This window comes from Callorhinus ursinus, unplaced genomic scaffold (assembly GCF_003265705.2).
Source record: "Callorhinus ursinus isolate GAN/ISIS: 27379988/994484 unplaced genomic scaffold, GSC_fseal_2.0 scaffold15, whole genome shotgun sequence".
In the NCBI taxonomy this organism is placed as follows: Eukaryota; Metazoa; Chordata; class Mammalia; order Carnivora; family Otariidae; genus Callorhinus; species Callorhinus ursinus.
Genome location: NW_027397077.1, coordinates 4,372,856 through 4,391,529, shown reverse-complemented (window position 1 = coordinate 4,391,529; position 18,674 = coordinate 4,372,856). Strand labels below are relative to the sequence as shown.

The 18,674-nt window shown below is 60.4% G+C and overlaps 1 protein-coding gene across 3 annotated transcripts; it reads left to right on the top strand.

The window, feature by feature from the left end:
* Positions 1 to 5,849: 5,849 nt before the first annotated feature.
* On the top strand, positions 5,850 to 10,829 carry MYL3 (myosin light chain 3). 3 transcript variants are annotated; one of them, XM_025885327.2, is made up of 7 exons: positions 5,852 to 6,063; positions 8,081 to 8,108; positions 8,237 to 8,386; positions 8,932 to 9,105; positions 10,189 to 10,266; positions 10,377 to 10,419; positions 10,615 to 10,829. In XM_025885327.2, exons 1-6 carry the CDS (start codon positions 5,926 to 5,928, stop codon positions 10,403 to 10,405), a joined length of 597 nt encoding a protein of 198 aa, XP_025741112.1. In that variant the 5' UTR covers positions 5,852 to 5,925; the 3' UTR covers positions 10,406 to 10,419; positions 10,615 to 10,829. The 3 variants fall into 3 exon arrangements, with proteins under 3 accessions (XP_073757861.1, XP_073757860.1, XP_025741112.1); XM_073901760.1 differs by lacking the exon at positions 8,237 to 8,386 and having other exon boundaries at positions 5,850 to 6,063; XM_073901759.1 differs by having other exon boundaries at positions 5,850 to 6,063; positions 10,189 to 10,419.
* The last annotated feature ends 7,845 nt before the right edge of the window (positions 10,830 to 18,674 follow it).

Genomic DNA, 18,674 nt, shown 5'->3' with positions numbered 1-18,674 from the left:
CCAGCTTGGCCCCGGCCACCTTCCTCCACCCTTGGCCGGTCTCAGTGAGGCTTCTGGTCATCTCGGGCTGCCACTGAGCCTCTGCAAGCCTCAGTAGCAGCTCCCAGACCCTGATCCTAAAAGGGGACTCTTTTTTTTTCTTCCAAGGACAATAAATATTTGCTCTTTGGGAAACTGCTGGTGGGAGGGGACAGGGTTTGGCCCAGTGGCGGGAATGTCCAGGGTAGTTCAGGGAGGCCGCAGGCCACGCTGGGGGGGGGGGGGGCGGGGGGGCCCCTCGCCCCGTCCCCTCGGACCCCTCCCTCGGGCCCTGTTTTCTCCCTTCTTTGGCTGAGCACATGGGCAGCCTCTTCCTGTCCCTCTCATCCAAGACCCCTTGACGCCCAAACTCACCCATCGAAAGCCTCTCTGCTCCCGTCACCCTCATCAGCCCCCATCCCTTCCCCACACACTCAGGATGTCTGGCCCCAACTTACAGTCTGACTCTGTGGACTAAATAAGGGGTTCAGTATTCCCAGACACATTTTCAGTCTACCTCCTCAGACCCTGCCGCGGAGGACAGCGCTGATGCCCCCAAGGCCGGGCCCCTGAGAGCAGAGCGTCCCCCTCAGACGGGGCCCCTGAAGTCAGGGCTACGCCCTCCTTCTGTAGAGGACCAAGCCTGGCCAACAGTGTCCCCCCATCCTGTCCTCCCATGAGGCACTGGTCCCTGGAGGCTCCTGCCTGCCCACCCCACCCTCATGCTCAGTTGGGCTCCCAAATATAGCGGCCGTGGCCACAGCCGGCCAGGACACCACAGCCCCAAGCGTCAGTCCTGGGCAGGGATCAGAGGGGCAGGAGCTGATTATAGGTCCCAGGGCCAAACCCAGGGCTTGCCTGCCAGCCCGCTGGGTCCTGCCACCCCCACCCCAGAACCACAAGGTTGGAGCATCTGGTCCCCGTCAGCACAGTGGGCAGAGGGAGGGGCCTAGGGTTGTATTTGGCCTGCGGAGGACAGAGTTGTCTGTGTGTGGTGTGGGGGTGCTGAGGATGGGCCGGGGCTCCGGGGCAGTGACTGTCGCCTCGCCACACCCGTGGCCATTGTACAGATGGGGAAACGGAGGCCCAGAGGAGCCAGGACCAGCCTGGATCCCAAGAGTAATAAGGAGTCTCCTGCCTCCCCCTTGGCCGCTCCTTCCCATCTTTCAAGGCCTGGGGCTGTGCTCCGGGAAGCCGGCCACATCCTGCTGGTGGCACAGCAGCTCTGCTGGGAAGTCCTCCTTGGAGTCAGACTTTCACCCAAGGATCCGGGACCGCGGGATGTTGCAGAAATTCCTCTCCTCCTGGTCCTCGTGGCTGCCTCGTGCCACCTCTGGCCAGAGTGGTTGGGCAGCTCCTGCCCCACTTGGGGCCTCAATGCCCCCATCTGTGCAGCTGGGCGGCGGCTGGGGGCCCTGCATGGGGTCTGTGCTTCTGGGCACCCACCGTGTGGTGGTGGGTTCACATGTGTGTGGATATACATGCGTGCCCTGGTGGGTGAGCTGCCGCCCACGGGCCTGCCCGCGCCTGGACGGGGTCCCCAGGACCTGCTGCACAGCAACACTTGACCTACTTCTAAGGCTCTGGGTCTGGCCCAGGCCGCGTTCTCGACTCCTCCGGGAAGTGTGGGCCTGCATCCCAGCCCAGAGGCCTCGGGCCAGGAGGGGCGGTCTGGGGCGGGCCAGGGCAGCCTGTGGGGCCTGCGGCCAGGGGGACTAGAGCCCGACCCTCCTTCCCTGCCCCTGGCTCCTAGGCCCAAAGGATGGCCAGGCCTTAGCCATCCCTCCCTCCCGTCACCCTCCACCACCCCCTCCACGTGGCCACCATATTTTGAGCTCCCCAAATTGGCTCCGACAGGATGAGGGACATTCCTCATGCCCCTCAGAGGAACACTACCAAGAAGGTCTGCCAAAAGAACCCCCGCCTTTTGCCAAGATTTTACCCTCTCCCCTTCTCCCGCCCTTGTCTACCCAGAGCCATAGGCAGTGCCATTCTGGAAGGCCAGCAGCCCCTGTCCTGGGTCCTGGTCCTGGGTCCTGGGTCTTGAGTCCTGGATCCGGACTCTGGGTTTAGGGTCCTGGTCCTCCACCCCTAGGCTCTTGGGTCTGGAGTCTGGATTTAAGGTCTGGGTTTGGCATCCTGGGTTTGAAAGTCTGGGTCCCCGGAGTGCGGTCAGGTTCCAGGCTCTAAGCTGGAGGTTCAGATCCTGAGACCGGAGTCTGGAGTCTGGGTTTGGAGTTCCAGGTTCCAGGTCTGGAGTCTGGGTTCTGGGCTGGGATCCTGGGTTCTGGGGTTTGGGTTTGGATCCAAAGGCTGGTTTCTATCCCTTTTACGCCCCCTGCTGGCTGCTCCTCATGGTCAAATCGCTGCCGAGGCCATGGAGTCAGTCACCTGGCCTTCTCAGGCTACTGAGAAGACCCTCAGCCAGGGGGTGAGAGTGACAGGCAGAGCAGGCCTGGGTTGAGGCGGCAGCAGCTGTCGGCTGCCCTGCTGTCCCGGGGCGCCCCTTGCAGTGACCCAGACTCTAGCCAGTCTGCTAGCAGCCCCCACCCCAATCTCCCCTGACCCCATGCCATGGATAGTGTTTGGCAATGGGTCCCCGCTCCCTGTGAGAAATGGGTAAATTGAGATGTTTGGGACATTTGCTCATCCCACACTCATTAAGTGCCTACTGTGTACCAGGCTCTGCCGGAGACTCTGGGAATATATAGACGTGGGACGAAAACTCCTCCGCGCTGGCTGACGCTCCTGGGGATGGGCAGTCAGGGCGAGAGACAAGGCAGAGCGAACAGACCCAGGGTCGTCTGAAGAGGCTTCTCAGAGGAGGTGACAGATCCCCGAGACCAGGGGCTGACCAGGAGCAAGCCACGGCCAGGGTCCCAGCCAAGGGTATGAGGGGAGGAAACAGCCTATGCAAAGGTATCAGGGCTGGACATTAATCTAGAAGGAGGCCAGTGGGGCCAAGTGTCTTCTGCCTCTATACACGCGCCCCTCAGAAGTCAGGGCCCACATCTTTCCCAGTGGCTGGGGAGATGGGGGGGCTCTGGAATGTGGGACTCGGGAGTCTGCGTCAGACTGGGTCACCACTCAGGCGCTGGAGTTGGAGGAACCAAAGGGCTGGTAGTATCCCCGACCCCTACCCCTGTCCCCAGGCTCTCCAGACCCCTCAGGCCCTGCCTGGATCTTGCCTGCTGGCTGTCATTCCCGAGGGGCACAGAGCTCAGGCTGGGACCTGGGGGAGAGAGGAGAGCCAAGCCTTAGTGTGGCCCACCCTTACCACCCACTGCCTGCCCCTCCCTCTTATAATGCCCCGCCCCCTGCTCAGCGGCCGGCCCACCTGCCCACCCCCTGCCTTGCTTCTGGCCTCAACAGCCTAGCCTGCTGGTTGTAGACGGGTGACCTCAGCAGAGCCCCTGCTGGGGGCTGGGGGTTAGTTCTAGCTTAAGAGCGCTCCCAGGAGCCCCAGCCCCAGCCTCTCCATCTGAGCCCTGGGGAGGGAGCGGAGGATGGCTCTGTGCCCCGTGTCCTCACTGCAGGACCACATCTGCCCCGTGCATGAGGGAAGGGGACCGAGACTGCCCACCCCCCCCGACCCCGCAGCCACGCTCCCCCAGGCAGAGGAGGTGGTGCTGTGTGATTCTGACTGGCTGTGTGAGCCTGCCCACCCCGTAGCACAGACCTGGAGGCTGAGGCTCAGGAGGCCCACGTCGCTCACCTGCCCCTGTTCAGGCTGGAGTCGGGTGGTTTCTGAGGCATGGCAGCTACGTGCGGATGAAAGAAATGAGATCAGAAGTCTGGGTGACCCTGAGTGTGTCCTCTGTCCTGGGCCTCGGTTTCACCCGTGATGAATGAGAGGGGGTTGGGTAATATCTTGGTTGTGCCTGTGGGTGGCCGGAGTCCCCATGAGGGCCACTGGGCCTGGGCAATGGGGCTGCCCAGAGGCCTCTCTCTGTGTGTCCCCCTCTGGCTGTGTTTTCTTGTGGTATTTCTGGCTCGTCTCTGTGGACCCTCCCCCACCCCTTTTTTTCTCAATACTCTTGCCAAACATCTGGAAGGAAAGTGAAAAACTTGCCTCCCCTCCGGCACCGGATGTTGTCAGATTTCCAGATGTGGGGTGTTCTGCCCTCCAGATGAGGGGAGGAATGTCCTGTGTTTCAGCTAGGAGGGGGCAGGACCCCATCCCTCGACTGCTGTCTCCCTCTCCAGGAGGATGAGTGTTAAGAAGACAGTGCGGGGACTCCAGGTAGAGTCCCCCTCCCCCCATAAATCCTGCCTTCAGGCTCTGGCCCCAGCCCCTCTCCACACCCAGGAATTCCCCCCAGGGCCTGGAGAGGGGGGGCATTGCCTCTGAAGTTTCTATCAAAGGCTCCAGGCACTTAAAAATAACAAGGAGCACCTCCTTCCCACACCCCCCCCCCCCCCCCCGCCCGCCGCCCCGGCACAGACGCCCAGGAGAGGAAAGGAACCCAATGTGCTTGCAAGATGTCCTTACTCTCAGAAGTAAGGACGTTTGCCCAGAGGGGCCTCATGCCACCTCAGCCTTCCCACCTCCCTGACTTTCCCAAATAGTGGCCTGGCCAGGCTGCCCTCCGTCACTGCCATCTGCTGAGGGCTGGGCACTGGGGTGGGCACCAGGGGGCAAACCTCGCTCAGCTCCCTGAGGTTCCTCAGAGACACAGAACCTCCCCCAGCTCCCCCCGCTGCCACCCAGAAAAGGACCAGCAGAGGCAAGCGTGGGTCGGTGGGACACCGACAAGGAGCTTCCAGGGAGAGGGGGCTGCGGGGCCTGGAATGCACCAAGCAGAGCAGGGGCAAGGGCACCCTGCAAACGGGGCAGGGGGTATGGGGCCCGGTGAGGGCCGGCCCCGAGCTGTGTGGGTAAAGTGGGCCACAGGCCGGTGCAGGGAAGAAAGGAGTTAGGAAGTGGAGTGAAATGGAGGAGCTAGGGGCAGGGCCAGCCAGGTGCAGGTGAAGGGGGCTGTGGGGGCCGCTAGGCTGCCCGACTGGGCTGGGTGGCTGTGCCCTCGGGGGAGTGGGACCCATTCCATTGCCCCCGGCGGTGTTTCTGGGGCCCCTCAGGCTGGGGCTGCAGCTGCCTGCGAGCCATGACCAGACCCTCACACAAGATACATATAAACACCCAGCCACAAACACACGGAGACTGCACTCACAGACACATGCACAGAGACACACACAGACACGTGCGTACGTGTAAACACCCAGACGCAGACCCGCCGAGCCGACACACAGGCAGGCACGGGCCGTCCCCCCCAGACACACAGATGAAGCACACAAGGACCCCCCCCAAATGTGAAGACAGCTAGACAATACACTGATACACACAGATGCTCCCGCCATAGATAAACAGACACACGCAGAGTCCCCCCCCCCCCCCCTGGCCCCCCCCCCCCCCCCCCCCCCCCAAAAAAAAAACACAGACCCAGACATGTGGGAATTCGATGCGCAGCCGGGAAGTTTAACTCAGGAGGTGCCCTCAGGTAATCACAGTCCTGCCCCACCACGGCACACGCTTGGTCCAGCCTTCCGGTCCTGCTCAATTTATCACCTGCTGAGGGTTGTTGTGCCTATGGGTGCTGAGTGTGCGTTGAGCAGTGGCCTCGGTCCTCTGCTCCCCCTCCCCCTCCCTCTCCCCAACAGGTGATTGGGAGGAATGAAAGTCCTCCCTCCCCCCACCCATTCCTGAGCCTGAACAATGCCCTCCCCAGGCCCCAAAATAGCCCCTGAGCTTAGCCAATGTCCTTTTATGGCCCTGTCCCTATTGTGCACTGTGGGGGTGGGGCTGGGGTCAGGAGGTGTCCGTACAGGATAAAGGCCAGGCCCCGGAGCCTCACCTACCCTGCTCTCTGCTTCCCTCTCTCCGTGTCCCTCTCCGTGCTTACAGCTTCCATGGCCCCCAAAAAGCCAGACCCCAAGAAGGACGACAAGGCAGCCTCCAAGACAGCTCCCGCTCCGGCGCCTGCACCTGCGCCTCGGCCTGAGCCCGAGCGCCCCAAGGAACCTGAGTTTGATGCCTCCAAAATCAAGGTGGGTGTGGGGGCTGGGTTTCGGCAGGAAAGACAGGGCAGGCACCCCCTTCTTCCACTGTGGGGTGTCACGTCCATGCCAAGCCCCCCAGGGTGACCGGGGTGGGGGGCATGGGGAAGTGAGGCCCCTGCCCAGGCTGGGTCACCCTCACCCCTACCAGGGTGGCCGAGCCCCAGAGCTGGTTGGACCTCAGCTTTTTAGGTGGGGAAACTGAGGCACAGGCTGAGTAGTTCACTCAGGAAATTGGTCTTGGGGCTGTGACCAGTGGACCCAGAGCCCGTCCCCAGTTAAGAAGTCTTTCTCCGAGCCTAAACTTGGAGGAAGAGCCGTGACTCCCGTGACATTTGCAGAGTGGCACGCACCGTGTGTCCTGCCTGCTCCCTGTTCTTGGCTGGCCACCGGTCACCGCTGTCCGGGCTGCTGGCTGAGGGGCCCTGTGGAGTCCTCCCAGCTCCTCACGGCTCCTGCCTGTCCAGCCAGACCTGAAGCCCAACTGCACAGACTATCTTTGTGATCCCTTCCGGGGGTGGGGGCTACCTTGTCCCTCAAGACATGGGCTCCAATCCCAAATTTGCTCCATCCTGTTCCCTGCTCTGGGGCGTGGCTTCCTCAGATGTGACATGGGACAAGAAGCCCTCCTTGCAGGCTCCTGGGAACTGTTTGGGGAAAATGTGCCCTGGAGTTGGCTCTCTGAGCCCCCAACCACCCCCAGGGTCTAAGCTTGTGTCCCGCGGGCCCCCTGGTGGCCTGGTCCAGTCTCACCGGCTGACAGACTCCCCTGTGAGGGGAGGGCACAGTGAAGCCCGTCATGTGTCCCCCTGGCTCTCCCCATCGGGCTGGCCAGTGAAAGGCAGGAGGCTTTGCCAGGAGGCTCAGGAGTCTAACCTCAGCAGGCTTCCTGGTGGTGAGAGAGGTCTCAGGGGCCGGGAGCAACAAGTTGTTCTTCCAACACAGCTTTGAATCCGAGAGCCAGAAGGGACGAGCATGGCAAGGTGGCCGGGCAGGATATCCCTCTGCACCGGGATGTGCCCGGTTGGTGGGGCTCCCAGGGAGCGGCAGTGGGAGATGTGCCAGGCATGCCCTCTCTCCCAAGCTCCTTTCCCTCCTGCGACCTTGACCTTGGGACGAGTGACTCCAGTGATAAAAATAGACCTGGTATCCAGTGAGGAGGGGGAAACCGGGTCCCAGGAGGCCTCCTGACCTCAACTGGCTCTCTGATGTGGCCTCAGTAGACACTCAATACCACCACCGTGTCCCCAGGCTGTGCTGGGGTGGGCGCTGCCCAGGGCTTGTGGGTGGGGTGTGTAAGACCCAGGTGTAGTCAGGGCCATGTGAGTGACAGTGCCCAGCCTTGAGGTCTCTGTGAAGGGCAAGCATATGTAAACACTTGCAGACACACGTGTGTGAACACCCACAGGCATATCTTACACACATACACACACACACACGTGCGGGTGCGTGCACACGCACACATCCCTGTGGATATGCTCTCATGCTGACAGAAACCCACGCTCCTCACTCATGTGGACAGCCTTGCCCACCGAGCCCCAGGCCTGCTGGGGGGTGGCAAAGCCAGCCTGGTCAGATCTGCTGGCTTCAGACACATCCATCCAAGACCAAGGGCATCAGGTAAGGTGGGCTACCCTGGGCTGGGGACTCAGGGCACCAGGCCAGCCTTCTCGCCCTTCCCCAGATATGGCCCACCAGCCATCAGGGTCTGGGCACACGCGGACCCAAGGCCCTCAGCTTGCACGGACTGGGAGGGGTGAGGAGGCAGGAAGGTGCCAAGGTAGGTGGCAGGTCATGGGGGCAGAAGCTGGGATGCTGGCAGTCTCCCCCTGCCAGCCTCCTGGCAAAGCCTCCTGGCTTTCACTGGCCAGCCCGATGGGGGAGAGCCAGGCGGACACATGGGGCAGCCAAGAGGTTGAGGCCTGGGCTGTGCCCATGGAGCGTGCAGGTGGAGATCTGGCCCCACCCTCTGAGCCGGGCACTCAGAATCTTTGGGGTCTCCTTTCAGATCGAGTTTACACCGGAGCAGATTGAAGGTAAGTGAGGGTCTTGAGCCCAGGGGCTGCAGGGTTGGACCCAGGGCCCCCAGTCTGAGAGTCTGGCCAGTGTGGGGTGAGTGGGGCGGACTCTGTGAGTGTCCACAGTTCACACCCTCTCCTGGCAGAGTTCAAGGAAGCCTTCATGCTGTTTGACCGCACGCCCAAGTGTGAGATGAAGATCACGTACGGGCAGTGCGGGGACGTCCTGCGGGCGCTGGGCCAGAACCCTACACAGGCCGAGGTGCTCCGTGTCCTAGGGAGACCAAAGCAGGAAGGTTGGTATGCGTTCATGCATACAGAGGCAGGTCTCAGGCTGTGCTGACATGGCAACAAGCAGTGAGTTTGCAGAACCATCCCGCCCCCTGCTCATTCGCCACCCAGCCTCAGTGGCCACCTCCTGGTCTCCGCCATGTCTCTCTGGCGTTCGGGGCCAGACTCCCTCGCCACTTTTGCCACAAGAGGGTTGCCAGGGTTGCCACTTTGCCCCAGGGAGGCATGGGACCCAGGCCCCCTCCACAGGTTGCACAGTCCCAGGGAGGGTCTCTGATTGGCCCCACTGCTCCTGAGCAATCCCCGGTGGTGGGGAGGGTGGGGTCTATAAGAAAACCAGCAGCAAACTGTCCCTGTGAACAGCAAACGATTACGTAAATGATGCATGTCTCGCTCGACTGTAGAGTGTCCCGTGATGGGGATGTGGTTTGTAAATGGCCAGCTGGTGTAGAGCGCTTTGGGACTGTGTGAGGGCAGTAGCTCTGCACTCTGCCGTCCGGGGGGGACGGCTGTGCCTGTCCTGCCCCTCAGAGAGGCCTTACCTCCCCAGAGCTCAACACCAAGATGATGGACTTCGACACCTTCCTGCCCATGCTCCAGCACATCTCCAAGAACAAGGACACGGGCACCTACGAGGACTTTGTGGAGGGGTTGCGGGTCTTCGACAAGGAGGGCAACGGCACGGTCATGGGCGCCGAGCTTCGCCACGTGCTGGCCACGCTAGGTGAGGGCCCCCTTCTCACCTCCACTCCTCCTTTCGGGGAGGCGTCCTGGGGAAGACCCCTCTGTCACCCGCGGGGCCCGCATCTGATCTGTGAAATGGACAGAGTGACATGGTCAAGGGCCCTCCATGGCAGCTGACAGAGATGTGGGGAGTTTGGAAGTTTAGGTAGGGACAAAGAAAGTGTGCTGGTGCAGCTCACGGAAACGAAGGGGGATAAGGGCAGCTCTGGGGACAGGGTCGGAGGCCGGGGGCAGCGTGGTGCATCCAGCATGACCGGTTCAGTCCCGGTGTTCATGGTCTCAAGGTCAGATTCCAGGGACACAGCAACGAAGTGGCCCAGTAGGTAAGGGGTCTGCTTCTTGGGCATCTTGACTCCACCATCTGGCTGACTGACCCCCTTCTCAAAGGAGATTTTCGTACAGAAATGTTTATTGAGCACCTACTATATCTGCTCAAAGCAGACGTTAACTGAACTCCTACTGTGTGTTGGGCCCTGGGCTGGTCTCTGGGGTTTTGTGCGTGTGTGGCTGGGGGTAGGCGGTCACCCCCCATTGCAGTGGGGGGACCAGTGTAGCACACAATACCCAGAGGCAGGAAAGTGGCAGACTTGTCTGGAGAACAGAGATGTTGTCTCCTTGTCTCCTCCACCATCATCCCCCAAGGCCCTCAGCTCCGCCCCATGGGCCCTTCCTCTAGCCTCAAAAGGCTGCCCCAAGGGACTGCTTCCAGGGACATGGGGGGCCTGGCTTCCTCTTGATGGAAGGGGTCCCCAGCAGCCTGCTGAAAAAAGGGGACAGTGTGTGCTGGGGACTTGAACACCAAGCCGGTACTGTTATGGACAGAGCCCAGGCTTGGAGGGTGCACCAGTCCTGCAACCCAGGTCTCCCCTGTTTTTGACTTGTCATTGATTCTCCTGGTCTCAGAAATGGGGGTGGTGGCCAAGGCCTTGTGAGTCGGGATGACTGTGCCAAAGTGAGGTGTGGGAGTACTAGGGAGGCATCCCACCATCCAGAGGGGCTCCGTGCCCCCCCCCCCCCGGAATTCATACCCTTCCCACGGTGCTGACTCAGCCTCCCGGGCCAGGTGAGAGGCTGACAGAAGATGAGGTGGAGAAACTGATGGCGGGGCAGGAAGACTCCAACGGCTGCATCAACTATGAAGGTGCGCTAGCTCGGCAGGCTGGGGGCTGGGGTGGGGCACTGGGACCCTGGGCTCCTGCCCGTGGCCACTGGGTGCTCAACCCCTGCCGCTCGCTCTGCCCTTCTTTGCAGCTTTTGTGAAGCACATCATGGCCAGCTGAACCTCTCGTCCCAGGTGAGACCTCCACTCCTTTCCAAACCTGCTGCCACCTTTGCGGCCTCTGCCGACCTCTGCTGCTGTCGCCTCGTGCCCCAGCTTCCAGATCCTGCATTGCTACCTCCCCGTCTCCACCGAGCCCAGCTCTCAGTTGACGCCCCGCTCTCTCACCCCATCCCAACCACTGTAACCTGTGCCCACCTTTACTCTCAGGGAGAGCCCATGCTGGGGACAGCTCATCCCCCACTCATGGTGCTGACGCCAGCCACCTGGAGTTGCGGGGAGGAGGGGAGCGCATCGAGACTCCTACAGCAGCCCCCTCCACCGGCCCTGCAGACCTCTGGGTGCCTGTCATCTCCCCCTACAAGCTGTGCATCTCTGTCCTCACCCTATGGGCCTCACGAATAAATGGCATCTTTCCTTCCTTCCTTCCTTCCTTCCTTCCTTCCTTCCTTCCTTCCTTCCTTCCTTTCTTCCTTCCTTTCTTCCTCCCTCCCTCCCTCCCTTCCTCCCTTCCTTCCTTCCTTCCCTTCCCTCTCTCCTTCCTTCTTTCCCCTCTGTGGCCCTTTGGTTGTTTCTGTAAAATTTATGAGCCCCACATGGTGAGCCCTGGACAAAATGAGAGGAGTCATGCCGAAATCCTGGCTCCTTGCTCCCCCGCAAAACTATCCCAAACCCTCTGAGCCTGCCCACCAGGACCCTGGGGTAGGAGCAGGGCTGAGCTGGAAGAGGGCTGGGTGCCCCTCCCTTGCTCTTATCCTCCCCTTCTCCCTTCAGGGGGTGGCACCACCAGCAATCAGGGATCCATGGGGCGTTGGCCCAGGGCTGCCCATGTCATAGGTGGGGAAACTGAGGCCCAGAGCAGAGAATGGCCTTACCTGAGGCACCCTGGGAATGAATGGCAGGGCGGGAGCTAACTTTGTCCCCAGGCTCTCAGAATTGAAGGGGCCTTAGACTCCCGACTGGCTCAGATGGGGAAACTGAGGCACTGTGCCTGTGGTGTGGCTGTAGGCCAGAGGAAGAGGCTTTACTGGGGCAGTATCTGGGGTCCCCAGTGGGTTCCCTAGCCCCGGGCTTCTCAACAGAAGATAAGTGTGCAGTCCCTGCAATGACAGAAGGAGGTACATACACCTCCTGCAAATCCCTGCCCCGTTGCCCACACCCTGCTCAGGCGGCAGGGGGAGGCCCTCCTTCCCTCCCCTCGGAGCCCAGTGGGGAGGGTGAGAGGGGGCTTCCTGGAGAAGGTGACCCACCATGCAGAGAGGCTGTGGGCCCTAGGGACAGGGGGTGTGGGGGAGACCAAGGGCTCAGAATGGGGAGTGGGCCACACAGGGCAGGAATCAGCCTGCAGGCCAGGAGGACCCAGGTCAGGGCAGTTCCATCAGGGTGCATGCGAGCGCGTCTGCGTGGGAGGGGAGCCTGCGCGAGTGGGTTTGAAGACGAGCAGAGCTCGGGCTGCCCGTGGGCATTGGTGTGGTGTGGGGACCTGCCTGCGAGCATGTTGGGATCGTGAGTATGAGTGTGTGGGGGGCATGTGCCAGCAGCGTATGTGAGGCTGTATATGCGAGGGGTGTGAGCGTCTCTGCAGGAGTCTGTCTCATCTTCCTTTCATTGTCTCTGAGTCTCTGGAGCACCGCCTGAGTGCCAGCCTCTGTCCTATCCCTGCGAACCCCAGAGTGGAGAAAACAGTCAAAACCTCTGCCCTCACGGAGCTCACAAAGACCTGACAAATCACCGCCCATAAAGTGTGTCAGCCAGTGATAAAGGCTGAGGAGGGACCCAAGTAGGGGAGAGGCCGGGCGGGCGCGTGTGTGTAAGAGCTGGGAGGGGCTGACATGTTAAATCAGGAGGCCAGTGATGACCGGAGAAGGTAATAGCCAGGCAAAAGACTTAAAAAGAGAGGAGATAATACCCAGAATATATAAAGGACTCCTGCAAGTCTACAGCAAAATAATAGACAACCCCATTCAAAAACGGGCAGAAGACTTGAATAGACATTGCTCCAAAGCAGATCTACAAATGGCCATTTAACATGTGTGTAGATGTTCGACATCACTAGTTAGGGCAATGCAAATCCAAACCGCCGGGAGATCCCATTTCACACCCAGTTAGGAGGGCTCTTATTCAAGAAACAGGAAGTAACAAGAGTTGTGAGAATGTGGAGAAATCGGAGCCCGCGGGTGCTGTCGGTGGGAACGCAAAATGGTGCAGCCGCCAAAAATGGTGCGGAAAACGCTATGGAGGGTTGTCACAAAATTTTAAAACACGTTCCCATATGATCCAGCAATGCCATTTCTAAGGGCCTTCCCAAAAGAATTGAAAGCAGGGACAGAGAGATACTCATACCCCCATGTTGATAGAGTCCCAGGGTGGAAAAAGCCAAGTGCGCATCGACAGATGAATGGATAGACAAAATGTATTCTACACAACGGCCCAGTCTTCAGCCCCGAAGAAGGAAGGACATTCTGACACTTGCTACAACATGGATGGACTTTGAGGATATTACGCCAAGTGAAATAGGCCAGACCCAGATGACACAGTGTGACTCCACTTAAAGGAGGTATACCTTGGGTCATCGAATTCATAGAGGCAGAAAGTAGAATGGTGGTGGTAGGGGGCTGGGGGGCAGGGGCGAGTGAGGAGCTGTTAAAGCGGAGAAATAAGCAAGAGACACTCCATCTCTCGATGGAGTGTCTTAGCTGCGCTTCCCCAGAAGCAGAGCTGGGACCGAGCTGGAATGCAAGTCGTCTCCCCAGGAGGTGACCCCGGGGAGCATGGGAGAGCCACTAGAAGGGAAGGAAGTCTCCACGGGGGCCGGGAGCAGAGAGCACTGTGGACAGGGGGGCCTGGCCCCTCTGGGCACCTCCAGGAGACTTGACCTGCTGAGGGGATGAAGAAATCAGACTCTCCAGCTACTCGGGTCTTCACCGGTTGGGGCAGGGCCTCCTAGGCAGGTTGGAACGTTTGTTCGTGTGGGGCACTTCAGCATCTGCTCTAGGCAGCTGCGTGGGCATCGAGGGAAGACATTCCTGCTGGGGGCACAAAGGCCGCTGAGATGGGGGCAGACAGCGCCATGGGGAGGTGGTGGGGCCTGAGTCACAGAGGTGACCGAGGGCCTGTGGCCACGGTAAGGGCTTTGGCATGTGCTGGGGGGAGACTCTTTATCAGCATCACTCGGGCCCCAGGTGGAAGGAGAGTAGACTTGGGGGGGCACGAGCAGAAGCGGGGGGACGAGGCAGGAGGGTGCGGGAGAGAGAAGCAAATCTGTGCTTGGCCCAGTGGAGATGAGAAGCGGTCAGATTGCAAGTCCCTTTGAAACCAGTCTTAGCAACGTCTTGGGCCGATTTTGAGGCTTTTGAGGCCTTCTGGTTCCTTTCCTTGTCTCCACACAGTCCACTCCAGCCCCAGATCCCCTTCGGGGTGGCAGGTGAGGGACTGTAGGGTCTGCTCGTTATGGTGCAGAGTCCGGCTGGCTGGTGGGGCAGGGAACAGAGGCACGTGTGGCCTTGCTGTGGCGGCCTCTGCTAGTCGGGGTGCCTCCTGTGGACGTGTGGCCCTGCTGGACTCTGGCGAGCCTCCCTGGACAACTGGGCCTGGGGACCCCCACAGGAAATGATGTGGTCCCTTTGGTCCCAATCAGGGTGGGGAGCCTCGTGAGGGGCTGATAACCTTCTGGGCAGTCCCCCCACTTTCTGCCTGCCCCCTTCCCCGCTCCCCATTCCTGCCTGCCCCAGCCACTTCCTTCCTGGAATGGCTGAGCTCCCTGTCAAAAGTCTCCAGGGGCCACATGGGACTGGGAGGTCGCAGCCTTCTCGTTCTGGGGATGCCCACCCTGGGCTGGGGTCCTGCGGGCAGGGGTTGCACCTGTCCTGTCATCTTCAGGCAAGAAGGGACCCTGCCTCCAAGTTCATGTATGTCCCGGATCCCTGGGGATATGAGCTCTCTCAAGGATGCTTGTCCCTGCTCTGGTTTTCAGGATGGTCCTGCAGTGCTCCCAGGCTCCCTTGGCTCCCGGAAGGGAGGCAGAATCCCACACATTCCCCCAAGACACTTTGCAGCCCACACCGGCCAGTCGTCCTCTGCAGACTGCGGAGGAAGCGGGGGAAAGGCTGGGGGTGGCCGGTCGGGGTACGCGGGGGCTGTTGTGTCTGATATGCTCGGGCTGGGGTGGGTTGGCCCCACTTGTTGGGGTTCTACTCCACTTGGAGTAGGTCTCTGTCCCGGGGGGGCTGTCATTCCTGGACTCAGGTCACTGGCTGTAGGTCCAGGTGTCAGAGTGGATGGGTGGGGGACCCCGAGGGTGCCACTCGGGGAGCTGAGCGTTTTCCCCGCCCCGCATCCCTCGTCCCCCACCTCTGCTGGGTGGAATGCGTATTTCCGTGTGTCCCCGTGTGTTTGCGTGTGCTCGTGCCCACAAGCGGGCCTGTGTATCTGTGCCTGTGAGTGTATCTGTGGGTGCGTGTATACCTGTATATTGTGTGTGCCGCTGGTCTGTGCATTTGCACAAGCGTGTGTGCCTCTGTGTGTGCGCATGTCTGTGTCTGTTGGCATGTGTGTCTAAGCGTGTACGTGCTAGGGGGCTCTGCTGAGTCTGTGCCGGTGCCGAGCGGGTAGCCCTGCCAGCCGGGCTGTGGCCTCCCCACAGTTACATAAACACTGTCCCAGCTCCCCCCTCAAGCAGGGTGGTCTAGCCTGTGGCCCTGTGGCCGGTGGAAAGGGATTGGAGGGGGCAGAGGGTTGGTGCCCCTGTTAACCTGGTCCCCTCCATGCCTCGAGGGCCGGGGCCCGTGCTCTGTAAGGTGGGGTCCAATCTGGGGTCTCTCTATGCCTCCCTTCCCCCACCCCTGAGGCCTGATCTCTGAGGTCTTTCTAAGGTGGCAGGAATATTCACCTCTGGTTTCAGTCCTGGTCCAGGCTGATCCAGAGGGTCAGCGGGGCAGCCCAGGGAAACTGGGGGCCGGGGGTGGTGGTGAGCCTCAGGACCCCAGAACCAACTGTCCCTCCTCTGTTCCAACATCCCTGCTTGGCTGCTTCTGGCTCTCGGCAGCCTGCTACACCCTGCAGCTTCTCCCCAGACGCCATCCTCGGTTCAAGGGGTCACCCCTGGGACATGGAGCAGATAGCACTTAACTGGGTGGCCGAGAAGGCCAGACACTCAGGCTGAGGTAGAATGAAGTCAGCCAGGGTCTTGAAGACATCAAGTATTAGAGGAAGATCTTCCTAGGCCACGAGAAGAAAGGAAATCAGACTGCGGGTATGAGAAACTGGGTGCTAGGGCCCAAAGTGCTCCACAGCAGAGGGGCCGACAGAAAGCTGGTGACCATCTTAAGAGAACTCGGGGGTGGAGTAAAAGGGTCCAACCACGGACTGTATGAAGTCAGGGGCAGGGTGGGGTGGGCTGCAGAGGAGTTTCAGAGGAGAGGCAAAAGAAATCAGGCCGTGGGGGGTGTGAGTTGCCGCCCTCATGCCATGGAAGTGGGTGCTTGGGGGCACCGGGCTGGAGCGCTGCGCTGTGCGTCCTGAGGCCCTGGGTGGTGCGGAGGGTTGAGGGGAGGGGGCCAGGACAGGCCTGCCTGGGCGCAGGGCCAGCCTCATGCCCAGGACTGCTGGACCCGGTGGCCTCGGAGAATGCAGGAAAACCCCAGACCTTGAACCCGGTGACCAGGCACTGAAGTGGCTCCCTGAGGGTTCTCCCGGCCCCAGGCCCGCCCGCACCCAAGTTGGGGGGTTATTCGTTCCTGCTTTCCCAAAGCCACACAATCCTGGTTTGCCCTGACGCTGACAGAGCACGGCTGGAATGTGGAGTGTGTGTGAGCGTGCGTACACGAGGCTCCCCGGGGCCGGCTGCCCAACAGGCCCCCTCCGGTCTCAGCAGCCAGGGCCCAGGGCCCCTTGGACAGGGGAAGGCCTAGAAGGTCAGGGTTGGGAGGGCCCCTGCCTGCCCCCTTCCTCCCCCACCTTGCTGAAGACACCTCGAGGGCCACCATTGTCTTCCAATCTGTGTCCCCTTCTCTGGCCCGTGGGTCTGGGTACCTCATCTGTCCAGTGAGGTCTCGGTGAGAATGAGGGTGCCAGAGCCTTTCTAGAGGGTGGGGGCTTGGGGCGAGGCAGCTGGAAGATTCTGGAACTCCAGAGCTGGGGAGACGTGTCAGGTCTTGACCAACTTTCTGAATTTTTATACTTCGGGCCAGCTGAATATGAGCTGCCCTTTCCCCTCACGGTTCCCAAGCCCTGGGTCTGGAGGCCACTGCCTTTCCTCCCCCCAGCACCTCTTCCATCTCACTTGGCCTGTGGTCCCTTTTCTCCCTCCCACAGTAGGCTGGGAAGCCACATAAAGGTGCTCCAGAATGACATCCCCAGCTTTGGAGCTAACTGGAAGAGGCAGGGAGCACCTTGTCCCGAGGTGTGCAAACAGAGGGAAACCAATTCCAGTCACGAATGCTGCAAAAGGGGTTCTGGCGCTGGTAGAGGTTGGAAGCATATGGGTGTCTCCAAGCCCCAGGGCCCAGCTGGTGACAATGTCCAAGAAAGTTTTCGTGAGAGAAAAGTAAGGCCCATGTTGGTGGCCCATGGCCTTGCTGTGAAGCTCAATTTATGCATCTTCAAGGCCTGTCTTTCTTCCAAGATCCCATGCGGCCTACTGTTTTTTTTTGTCTTGAGAATATCCTTTTGTTTACAAAACAATGGTGATGGTAGCTGGTGGCTGTTGTTTTCATGTCTTTAGTTGGCAAAAATCAGACCTTAGAAGCCAAATTTTAAGTTTTGAGAAAATCTCACAGTTTGTTGCAATCAACATCTACCCAAATCCCTGCATAGAGACCCTTGAATGGGGCCCATCGTTTCCAGGCCCAAGGCTCATTTGAACTGACTCATTCATTCATTCATTCATTCATTCACGCATAGTGTAATTACCAGATGCCTGTGATGACTGACAGGCCGGGCCCTGCCCGGTGGGATGGAAAGGGGAGTGGAGACCCTGCAGAGGGGCAGATGAGCCCCTGAGACAGGCGGGCACTGATGGAGATCGGGGCTGGGGGTGGGGATGATGCCTCCGCTCCCTCCATGGCAGTGTCTGGGATCCTGTGATTCCGAATGCCCCCGAACCCGTGGGTGCCTATACCTGTTCCCACCTGCAGCTGGAGGTGGGAAGCCAGTGGTAGTAGCACGGGGGCGGAGTGGGGGCGGCCGAGGCAGGAAGGCACAAATACTCCATGGTTTCTAGCCCTGGGAAGAGAAACAGTGCTCAGGCCTGGGGGACAGATAAAGGGGGAACATGGGCACATCCTTCTGCATGGCCTGGTCTGAGCGAAGGGGCCCAGGGCTGGGAGCCCCCATGAGGGAGACATACCCACATCCACCAGCTCTGGGCCAACCGGCCCATGACCCCTCCTTCCTCTCTCAGGAGCTCAGGCTCTGTGCAGTCCATCCCCCAGATGGTGTCTTCCTGTAGTGAGGGGGTCCCTGGGGTAGGTCTGAAGAGTAGAGCTGGAGGTACGGGCAGGTCCTGGGGCCCCCAGGCTTGTGTGGACGGCGAGAACGCTCTGGGCCCACATCAGGAGTGACTCCTACCCTCTTGGGCACCTGAGGATCCAGCCCTCAAGCCCCCCACACAGGGCGGACGTGCCTGGTTGTAGGGCCGGCAGAGGCAAAATGATACCAAGAGTGGCCTCGAAACTCAGTCCTCAGCACTCCCAGGTTGCCTGCCCCACCTGGGCTCCTGTCTCAGCTTCCCCTGTGGGCAGAGTCCCTCCCCTAGGTGGGCACCCTGACCCCAGCAGGCTCTGGGAGCAGGGCCTGGGTCGGACCCTACCCCCTGGGTCAGATCAGTACACGATGATGGTGTATCTGCTGTGCTCCCAGTTCTTCCCCAGGTGCCACGACATTGTAGTGAGCCCACAAAGAAAATGTCCTCGCCAGGTCCTGCTCTGGCTTTGGTCCAGCTCCCAGGTCTCCTGTCCTTGTGCCTTGGCCTGTGCTTTCAGACCCGCCTTGCCATCCCTGAGTGAGCGAGGAGGGACCCCTAATTCTGTTAATCTGGAGTGGGTACCTTCCCTGCCAGCCCCAGATTCTGACCTCGGAGTTGGATGGGAAGGGGCCTCAGACACCTGGGCCAACCTCTTTTCCAGGGCAAGTCTGATGAGCTGCTGTTTGCTTGAGCACCCCCAGCAACAGGGAGTTCACCTCCTATTGAGGCACTTGGCCAGGTGGGTGGCTCTCTGATGTGGGGCAAAAATTTGTCCAGGGCCTCCCTGGTTCTCCAAAACTGGGTCCTT